The 11,813-nt window shown below is 36.7% G+C and overlaps 1 protein-coding gene across 1 annotated transcript; it reads left to right on the top strand.

Moving 5' to 3' along the window:
* The first annotated feature begins 5,255 nt into the window (after positions 1–5,255).
* LOC140862743 (uncharacterized) lies at positions 5,256–6,790 on the top strand. Its single transcript, XM_073265779.1, has 3 exons — positions 5,256–5,578; positions 5,879–5,900; positions 6,140–6,790. Exons 1-3 carry the CDS (start codon positions 5,256–5,258, stop codon positions 6,788–6,790), a joined length of 996 nt encoding a protein of 331 aa, XP_073121880.1.
* Positions 6,791–11,813: the final 5,023 nt, after the last annotated feature.

Here is an 11,813-nt window from a genome sequence, read left to right on the forward strand (position 1 = left end):
GATGGTTTGTAAAAGAGATGTAAACCACAAATGGATAATGGATTCAGGATTCTCCTTTCATATGTGTCCAATAAGATCTTGATTTGAAAAGATGGAAGAATCTGATCAGGGCATGGTACTATTGGGGAATAATCAGTCATGCAGGATAAAGGGCTCTGGGAATATCAAAATAAGGATGTATGATAGGATTGACAGAATACTCACTAATGTGAGGTATGTGCCTGAATTGAAGAGAAACTTGATATCATTGTGTTGTGAAAAATACTCGCAAGCGTACGAGTGTCAAGTTTTAATATATTGATAGAGAGAGTGTCGATCCCACAAGGAGTAAATTGAAAATATTCAATACTTGTAATTAAAATAGTTCTAATTTTATTTAGAAAATTAAACTTTAGAGATTTGCTGACAAATTAAATAAATAATGAAGTTTATAAAATGCGCGCACACACAATCCTGAAGAGATTATCAATCAAAGAGAAATAGTCTAGAGGTTTTGATTTCACCTGGTCTCGACAATATTCATTCCTAATTAATCTATTTTCATGAGTTCATTTCAATTAATAACCAAGAACACATAGATTATACTATTTCCCTCTCCCGAGTATCAAATAGAGTGTATCAACCACCGATCAATTCTAATATGCCTATTGAGAATTTACGTGTAGTGATATGTGTAAAACAATGTTTTTTCTAGGCTCTATTAAAGTTATAAGCTCTCCCGAAATATATAAACAATTAATAGTGTGAATTCTATCGATCCTATTCGAAATCCTCTCTCTCGAGTGCTGGATTCTAAATAAATATGACAAATCAATTTATGGCCAGTAAATTGAAAAGAATTTCAAAACTAGAATCACAATTAATTTAGAAAAAACTCAATTCAATAAAATCAACAATTCATAAACACGTCTTGACCAGGCTACATCAACCTCTAGACTTAAAAAGTTTAGTTCATAATCAAAAATAGTTGAAACCAATTCATATTCATGAAACTAGACATCAAATCAATAATATAAATTCGAGAGAAAGAAAACAAATCCAAATATTCAATCTTTCGTGTCCGGACGATCTATCTTCGTCTTTGTTCTTTGATATTCTTCCAACTTGTGCAGAATTTTCTCTTCCAAAGTCTCCAAAATTTTTTCTGGATCGATCCTTGATGTGTTTCTCTCTATGCGGCGGCTTTTCCTTCAATTGTGTGCAAAAGAATCCCTTTTATATGTGCTTCAAATCCAATAATAAAGATCATTACTTGCGCTTCTAGTCGAATAGCCTTCGACACACTCAGAATCTTGTCTAGTTCTCTGTAATTTCATCAATGGTGAACCGCATTAGCATTTCCCAAAACTCATCAGTTTGGTTCTCGCAAAAACTGAAAACTGCTGCGTTACTCTTCGAAATTCTCCTACTGAGCTGACACTCGCCACTTTTGGGCATTGATCTTGTACCAATTGATCACGAGAAACCTGCTTGCTCAAGATCACCATCCCAAATAAAATCTTATATAGACAAATTCCACGTTATAACCTAACTGGTTCGCGACATTTGTCGAATCACTAACTAGGTTCAATCCATTTTATGGTTCCAAAAGCTTTCGGTGTAGAATACTTATCCCAACACCGTCCTAATATTGAAAATCATGAATCTCTTCTCAAGAGAATCTGGTTGACACAAAGTTATACTTCAACGTAACTATTTAACGTTATTTCCAGACTGGCTATCTTTCCCATGCTCTCCTGAAGCATAACAAGTTTCCCAAGAAATACTAGGAACTCAAACCATCAAGTCTTGTACGAATCATAGTTCACGTTTCTTAGTATAACCCAATCTTGTGCCCTGATGAGAACTATCATCACTTTGGAAATTATGACGCTAAGTCATCCTTTAACCATTGGTCTGCAAAGCCTATACGCCTACACTGCAATGGTAGTCATTATCTCTCTAATGATCTACATTGTCTTGACTAAAGGTTTTTCACCTATGAGTATCATTCGATAGAATAAACAAATTTCTCTACAAGATTCAGTTATCTTTGGACATCCCCTTGATAGTTATACATACTTGCAACCACTGTACCCACCTCCAGACTAAGGCAAGCTTCCACCAAAATGCTCGACTGGGACATTCCACAGTGTACTGGCATATGGAATGCTTCCTATCCCTTCTCAAAACTCGACAGTCATTTCATCCGGTATAACCCATCTCGAAGTCCTTGATGACAACCATCATCGTCAATTCTACGAAGTCTTCGAATCCAACAGAAATCTTGTTGTCTACTAAGTCGATCACCAACTGACTCGATCATCTCAATGACCTTGCGTATCATACGCAGGAATATTAATGGCACAACTTTCTAGATCCCTAAACTAGGTCCTAGCTAATGTCACACTTCATAATTAAGATAAACGATGTCCATTTGCTAATGCCTATAAGAACACCCAATACTCATTGGCTCTCAACCCAACGGTTCATCAAGATGTCATCACAAGAACACTTCATCAAATGTTCGATTGATCATGCTTGATAGTGTTGTTTAGTGGAAGGCTCCCACATGAAGCAGATACTTGATCCCTTCCACTCATCCTGAGTTCTTCGTTGCTAATACTTAAGCAATTGCTTGGATCAAATCGGTCTCTTCTTAGCTAGAAGGTAATATCCTGGGAAACTGTGAATTCCCATTGCTTGTTCCTCCTGTCAAGTTAATACCTAACTTGACCATACTAATCAAATTGCAATCATCCCCGATTAGCAACAATCCCAAAAGATCCATCTCTGGCAACCCTAGAGATTCTAAATCTTCGACTGCTTTGAGACTGTACCAAGTACTCATCTCTTAAGCACTACCCGACAAAATACTATCCTAAGTATTTCTTCATTGCTACACCCTAATCATCACTGATTGGTTCAACTAATTGACCTTGTCAATTCTACTACAGCTCACACTTAGCTGGTCAATGGTAGTCAAATCAGACAACCACTGATTATCAAAACCTACATGGCCCGATTAATAACCTTGACATAGCTACCACAATTGAACTATTATAAACATTTGGAATTGAAATAACTACATCGGATGCCTCTCGTTTATCTCCTGGAGACGTCAGCCCACAATTTACAAGTAGTCTATTGGCACAAGTCCCATGCCACCTCAGCACTACTAGTCGCCGTCTTGTTCACTGATAAGTGCAATTTATGCACTTAATTTATATATGATTTAACTTGAATTTTGTGATGTATCAAGTGGATATTATGCATATGTGTTGTTGATTTTGTGAGTTGCAAGTATTGGAAGAAAAGTAGCGAGAAGAAGCGGAAAGCCGAATTACAGGACAGCACACTTCAAAATATTATTGGGCTTTTTACAGACATCCAAATCCAATCTCCACAGTTCATAATAAATTTAAATGTTTCGAAGCTGCTATCAAAATTTTACCTCAATTCGACGGTTATATTAAGATATATGAATTTTTAAAAATTGTCGCTCCGCTGGAAAGTGAACTGTAGCACACCTGCGCGAAATCGAAGGAGAAGCCGCGCCAAAAATCAGTACCAGGACGGGAAAAAAGAAAATATGTGCATCTGCTATTTGCTTAGAGCGCATCTGCGCCTGATGGAAGGAAAAAGGAGCAGAAGCGCAAGAGAAATAGAGCTACTGCGCTAATGAGGAATTGAAGAAGCGAATATGTGCTCAAGAGAAGAGAAGCTGCGCATAATTCCAGAAAACTTGAGGATTAGAGAAGGAAAAAGCGCATATGCGCTTAGGATGATGAGCATCTGCGCTACAAATTCAGCAACTCTACGCTATAAGGTAAGAAACTCTGCGCATGGAGAATAAAATTTGGCGCAGCTGCGGAGTAAGGGAAGAGCATATGCGCTAATGAATAATTAGGAAAAAACAGCAGAGTTTCCGAAATTTTGGAGACGTGTTCTTTCGGCTTGATCTTGGGATTTCATATACATATATAAAAGAGATTCTTTTACACACGCACAGGAGAGCCGCACGCACAACACAAAAAAATTGAAAGGGCTTCAAACATGAGATTTACGAGAAGAAATTGGAAGAGAAAGCTGCACAAGAACTTGAAGAAAAGCTGGAACAGAGTTTGAAGATTGCGTCTTCCGGACACGGCATCGCAAATTCGACTTTGTTTTCTTTCTTTTATGTTTATCAAATTTTGAATTATGTCTAGTTTCATAAAACATGATTTTTGTTTATCAGGATTTGATTATGAACTAAATTTCGTTAGTCTAGAAGGACGATGGAACCTGGTGTAGAAATTTTTACAAGTTCTTAATTTTATTGAATTGAATTCACTTAGATTAATTGTTTTTTTAGTTTTGAATGTCTTTTCAATTACTTGATCAATAACTGATTTGTTATGTTTATTTGGAATCCGGAACTCGGGATAGGAGATTTTGAATAGGACCAATAGAAATTACACCGTTAATTGTTTATATAGTTCGGAGAGTATATAGCGTTAATAGAGCCTTAGGAAGAACATCGTTTTTCACATATCACTAAGACTAGATTTTTAATAGGGATATTGGAAATGAATCTTTGTTGATACAAACTATTTGTTGTTTGGGAGAGAGAAATAATATATTTAAGTGTTCTTGGCTATTAATTGAATAGAATTCATGAAAATAATTTAATTAAGAGTAGTTGTTGTCGAAATCAGGTGAAATCAAAACCTCTAGACCATTTTTCCTCTGATTGAAATTTCTTTCAAAGTTGTGTGCATGCTATAAAAATTCAGTGATTATTTTTTTTTTCAAATCTCTTCATTAATGATTTTTTAAATAAAATTAGGACTATTTTAATCACAAGTACTAGATAATTTCGTATTACTCATCGTGGAAACGATATTCTATTCACTACTATATTAAAACTTGACACCGTGCACTTGCGGCCATAAAATTACGCAACAAGTTTTTTGCGCCGTTGCCGAGGATTAATTTTTCTTTATATTATTTTAAGTTAATAATTGATTTCTCTTTGTTCTTCATTGAAGTTTATGCGAAGATCTTAAAGTGCAAATTCTATACTTTTTGATCCGGAGACTGAACGAACTGCACGTGCTTTGAGAAAAGAGAGAAGAGAAGAAGTTAATAACATGGCTGAAGAGAATGAAAATCAAGCTCCCTTGGTGCCAATCAGAGATCACTTCCGGCCGACGATCCAGACTCACTATTCTGGAATCGCTCGAGGGATGATAAATGAAAACAACTTCGAATTTAATCCGGCTTTGATCAACATGGTTCAACAGACCCAGTTTAATGGGAGTGCAACTGCTGATCCTCATCTACACCTACAGACCTTCTTGGAGATTACCGACACGGTAAAAATGAATGGTGTTCCTGAGGATATTATTCGCTTACGGTTATTTACTTTCTCTCTCAGGGATCAGGCTAGAATTTGGCTACAATCACTGCCGATGGGAAGCATTAATACATGGGAGGAGATGGCAGTGAAATTTCTTGCAAAATACTTTCCACCTGCCAAGTCCACTCAACTGAAAATCGAAATCAGCACCTTCAGGCATATGGATTTTGAACAGCTCTATGAAGCATGGGAAAGGTACAAAGATTTATTAAGACGTTGTCCTAACCATAATTCTGCAGATTGGGAAGAAATCGAGTTTTTCTACAATGGTTTGAACACTCCTGGAAGGATGTCAGTGGTTCTACAGCTGGAGGAACAATATTTTCAAAGGACCCCATTCAGGCCTATGATATGCTGGAACAAATGACGATCAATAGTTATCAATGACCATCTGAATGTATGGGAGTCAAGAAAGCAGTGTATGCAGTGGATCCTTTGACCTCCATAATCGCACAATTTTTTGTACTAACTACGCAAGTCGCTGCATTGAACAAGGCGAGTGTCGCAGATCCAGCAGGTGTGCAGGTTGCCATCGAGGAATCTCATCCTCTTGAACAACCTCAGTACATCAATCAAAGAGGTTATGGAGGCTATCGAGGTAACCCTGTCCCTAATACTTACCATCCTAGCTTGCGTAATCATGAAAATTTTTCTTATGCTAACAACAAAAATGTGTTGAATCCTCCTCCGGGGTTCAATACAAACAAGGATGAGTGTAAGCCTTCTTTGTAAGATGTGGTTAGTATTTTTGTGCAGGAATCGAGTAAGAGGAGGGCGAGGACTGAGTCTCGCCTTGACAGCTTGGAGACACATGTGGTTAATATGGGCGCTGTGCTAAAATCTATGGAGAATAAAATTGGGCATTTGGAGAACGCACTGAAAGATAACAACCGCGGTCAGTTCCCAAGCAATACTGAGGTGAATCTCATAGAACACTGCAAAACCATAGATTTGAGGAGTGTAAAAGAAGTTGAAGTCCAAGAACTTGCAGCTGAAGTAGAGAAGAAGAAGGTGGTTGATGAGAACACTGTTGAGAAAAAGAGTGAACTTGAAAAGAAACCGATGTATAAACCACCACTTCCATATCCGCAGAGATTCAAGAAGAAAGTGTTGGATGAACAATTCTCCACATTTCTTGAGATCTTCAAGAAACTTCACGTTAATATTCCGTTTGCCGATACTTTGCTGCAAATGCCGAACTATGCCAAATTCTTGAAGGAAGTAATGTCTAAGAAGCAGAAGTTGGAAGATTTTGAGATGGTGAATTTGATTGAGGAGTGCAGTGCGATATTGCAAAAGAACCTACCACAGAAATTAAAAGATCCAGGGAATTTTACGATTCCTTGTATTATTGGTTCTTCTAATTTTAATAAAGCACTTTGTCATTTAAGAGCTAGCATTACTTAATGCCTTTGTCTATTTTTAGGAGTTTAGGACTTGGTGAGGTGAAGCCCACGACAATCGCATTGCAACTAGCTGATAGATCTATCAAATATCCGCGTGGAATCATCGAGGATGTTCTGGTAAAAATATATAAGTTTATTTTTCCTGCGGATTTTATTGTGCTAGATATGGAGGAGGACGATAATATGCCATTGATTTTGGGGAGACCATTCTTGGCTACTACTGACGCCAAGATAAAGGTTAAGAAAGGTGCGTTGACGATGGGTGTAGACGGTGAGAAAGTTACTTTTAATGTGTTCAAGGAGGCTGAAAATCCATCCACAGAGAAGGTGTTCCTGATTGAACAATCAAAGAAGATGGAATGTTGCTGCGAAGTTGTTAGTGTTGTAGAATTGCCAAGAGAGAATAATTTGAAGGTGGCAAAGAAAAAGAAGAGAAAGAAAGCAAAGATCAAGAGAGTTGTTGAATATGTTTGGAGGGTGAAAGAGAAGGGAAAGACCTCTAACAAAGCAGAACTGGGCTAGAATCAAAATATAGTCGGGCTATGGACTATAAACTAAGCGCTTCTTGGGAGGCAACCCAAGCTAGTATTTTTATTCACTTTATTTTTATTCTTTAGTTGTTTTTTGTTTTATTATTATTTTTTTTTGTGCATGTTGAGACTAGACATCAATAATAATTTTGAGTTGTGTAGGTGAAAATTGTGGAGCTTCAAGAGTTTAAGAGATACCCTGAAGAAGAGCATTGAGTGATTAAGTAGGTGCCGAGTACTGACGCTTGGTACCCAAGGTACGTGTCCTTGGTTTTATTTTATTTTTGTACATTGAGGACAATGAACAATTTAAGTTTGGGGGGATGTGTTAAATTTGAAAATTTTGAAAATTTTTCATGAGTTAGTTTGAATTAAAATGCATGATGTGTACTTGTGTTGGCCTATGATGAAAATAATTTTTGTGTTAAAAATGCCAATGTTAACTATATTTAATCTTGAGTTCTCACCCATATGCACGAATGCCTTGATTGTTGACACCCTAGTGATTAGAGAAACTTTGTGATTTTGTGAGTGAATTGGATGATTTGATTCTTAACTTTGGTGATTTATACTTCAAATCAAGTTAGACTTCTACAAGCTTAGAAATGATTTAGGAAAATTAATTGAAAGTTAAAAAGTTGCCAAAGCAACAAAGATTTTTATTTTTTTTTACAACTCCATCCCGGCCTGGAAAGATATTTAAATCCCAATCACCAATCCATGGCTAAGTTTGCGGATATAATGGGATTGATGCTCCATCCGGGATATAGACGAGGGGATTGAAATATGAATCATATCTTTAGTTATAGCTAAGTTTGCGAGTAATTTATGGGGCTAAATAAATAAAATAAAATCTGGTGCGAAATTCAAAGATTTTATGAAAAACTATTATATAACTTGAAAAGTCCTTTTGATCTTAGTGAGTAGAAGTTGAACTTTGTAGAGAGTGTTTTGAAACTAGAGAACGGAATTGATGAATCTATGAAACAAACTTGTTGCACTAGTGTATTGAAAGCGAGGAGGATAGACAAAATTGAAAAATCACACACGAGAACTCTTGAGAAAATTAGCTTACATGTATATTGAATTTTGGAATGTAAAAATTCGGAGGCTAACTATATTACATATTATTGTTTTGCTCGAGACTAGCAAAATTCTAAGTTTGGGGGAATTTGATAAGTAAAATTTATGCACTTAATTTTTATATGATTTAACTTGACTTTTGTAATGTATCGAGTGGAAATTATGCATATGTGTTGTTGTTTTTGTGAGTTGCAAGGATTGGAAAAAAATTAGCGAGAAGAAGCAGAAAGCTGAATTATAGGACAGCAAACTTCAGAAAGTTACTGGGCTTTTTAAAGATATCCAAATGCAATCTTCACCGTTCATAATAAATTTTAAGATGTTTTGAAGTTTTTGTCAAAATTTCAGCTCAATCCGACGGTTAGATGTGAGATATGAATTTTTGCAAATTGTCGCTCAGCTGGAAAGTGAACTGTAGCGCACCTGCGCGAAATCGAAGGAGCAGCTGCGCCAAAAATCAGTACCTGGACGGGAAAAAGAGAATATGATCATCTGCTCTTTGCTTAGAGCGCATCTGCGCCTGATGGAAGGAAAAAGGAGCAGAAGAGCAAGAGAAATAGAGCAACTGCGCTAATGAGGAATAGAAGAAGCGCATATGCGCTCAAGAGAAGAGAAGATGCGCATAATTCCAGAAAACTTGAGGATTAGAGAAGGAACAAGCGCATATGCGCTTAGGAAGATGAGCATATGCGCTACAAATTCAGCAACTCTACGCTACAAGGTAAGAAACTCTGCGCATGGAGAAGAAAATTTGGCGCAGCTGCGGAGTAAGGGAAGAGAATCTGCGCTAACGCATAATTAGGGAAAAACAACAGATTTTCGGAAATTTTTGAGACGTGTTCTTTGGGCTTGATCTTGGGCTTTCATATACATATATAAAAGGGATTCTTTTACAAACGCACAGGAGAGCCGCACGCACAACACAAAAAAAATTGAGAGGGCTTCAAACTTGAGATTTACGAGAAGAAATTGGAAGAGAAAGCTACATAAGAACTTGAAGAAAAGCTGGAACAGAGTTTGAAGATTGCGTCTTCCGGACACAGCATCGTAAATTTGGCTTTGTTTTATTTCTTTTATATTTATCAAATTTTGAATTATGTCTAGTTTCATAAACATGATTTTTGTTTATCAGGATTTGATTATGAACTAAATTTCGTTAGTTTAGAGGGACGATGGAACCTGGTGTAGAAACTTTTACAAGTTCTTAATTTTATAGAATTGAATTCCCTTAGATTAATTGTTTTTCTAGTTTTGAATGTCTTCTCAATTACATGATCAATAACGGATTTTTTATATTTATTTGGAATCCGGCACTCGGGAGAGAGGATTTTGAATAAGACAAATAGAAATTACGCCGTTAATTGTTTATATAGCTTGGAGAGTATATAGCGTTAATTGAGCCTTAGGAAGAACATCGTTTTTCCCATATCACTAAGACTAGATTTTTAATAGGGATATTGGAATTCAATCTTAGTTGATACACATTATTTGTTGGTTGGGAGAGGAAAATAATATATTTAAGTGTTCTTGGCTATTAATTGAATAGAACTCATGAAAATAATTTAATTAGGAGTAGTTGTTGTCGAAACCAGGTGAAATCAAAACCTGTAGACCATTTTTCCTCTGATTGAAATTTCTTTGAAAGATGTGTGCATGCTATAAAAATTCATTGATTATTTTAATTTTCTGCAAATCTCTTCATTATTGATTTTTTTAAATAAAATTAAGACTATTTTAATTACATGTACTAGATAATTTCATATTACTCCTCGTGGAAATGATACTCTATTCACTACTATATTAAAACTTGAAACCGTGCACTTGCGGGCACAAAATTACGCAACATTCACTCAAAGCGAACATCAAGGTGAACTAAACCCATCTCATGTAAAATCCTACGCTTAACCTTTGAAAACATCAGACGGTACTTAGCGTTATCCTTGGGCTTATCCTACCTTACCTCGTTCATTCAAGATGGACGTCAAAGCTCGTCAGGTCCAAAAGTTATAACTAATGAATCCCAAAGATTCCCACAATCTCCGGACACGCTCATGATTATACCCCTTGCTAATACTGTACAACAATTCAAGACTGAGGTAGCCTACCACGGTGTCCACTTGGAACGACCACCAAGGGTACTCTAGCATAGGTCACACTCTCCTCTCATCTCGAATAATCCTATATAGTACTCAGCCCCTGATATAATCCATTACTGACAAAAAACTATAATCACTGGGCAATACCCATCTCTAGGTGAAAGCCTACAATCCCATATCCTGGATAAACCCTATGGCAAGAAATCTCAATCGCATCATCAAATACGATACTAAGTCAGATGATATTCTCAATCATCATTGGTAGAAATTCGACTATCGACTAGTCTAGCAGTATCTCATAGGTAAAAACCCACCTGCTCAAAACATACACTCGTCAAGGAAATCCCTCCAAGACTGGTTCTCATAGCAGAACACTCAAACTAATATCTCTGACATAAGCCAGATGATATCTAAAACATTGATATCAAACTCAATATCTAATCCAAGGTCATACCTCGTCGTGATTTTTACCAAAACTCTAGACTGAGTAACCTTCCCACCGCCATCCCCCCTGAAGCGCAAAGGCTTCCAGGTACACCGACATAGGGTCGCGCCTCCTCACTTCTAACCATGGTCATAGTCCACAACTCTCGGCATATACTCGACCTGGCATCCTGATGAAAACCCATCATCATAAGTTCATAACCTAAAGAGGTCAAACAAACTACTGTTCTAAGAAAACAACCTAGAACAAACCACATGTCAAACAGTTACAATCGGCTCACTCAAAACCTATGAGTTACAACAGTTGAACACAAATCAACTAAAACCAAGCCAACCTTAGCAAGATCACTTGCAGTTATTCACAAAGTGCAGGATAAATCTCAAATAATGCATGTACCATTGTTTCAAGTTATGTACAATTCTTTATTACAATCTCATGTAATACAAATTCAGTATTCCAAAAATACAACGAAAATGTACAACCAATAACTTGAAATGATACAACCAGATTCTGATGATTCATTACAACTGCAATACTATTTAAAATTACAACAATACAGTATTTTATCATTGTACTTGTCTTGATTTCTTGAGCATGAAGCTTCTGATCGACACACACATCAATACAACATACTCATGCCCAAATCTCTCGATATCTCGTCCTGTCAATACTTCCGGAGAAATAACACGAGCTCACTAACCAGCTATGCTCTGCATCCTGAAGATATTATTCGTTTATGTTTGTTTCCATTTTCTCTTAGGGATCAGGCGAGGAGTTGGCTGCAGTCACTGCTGCTAGGAAGCATTACTACATGGGAGGACATGGCTGTCAAATTTTTAGCGATGTATTTTCCACTTGCCATGTCCACTC

The sequence above is a fragment of the Henckelia pumila genome, chromosome 4, assembly GCF_033568475.1.
Source record: "Henckelia pumila isolate YLH828 chromosome 4, ASM3356847v2, whole genome shotgun sequence".
In the NCBI taxonomy this organism is placed as follows: Eukaryota; Viridiplantae; Streptophyta; class Magnoliopsida; order Lamiales; family Gesneriaceae; genus Henckelia; species Henckelia pumila.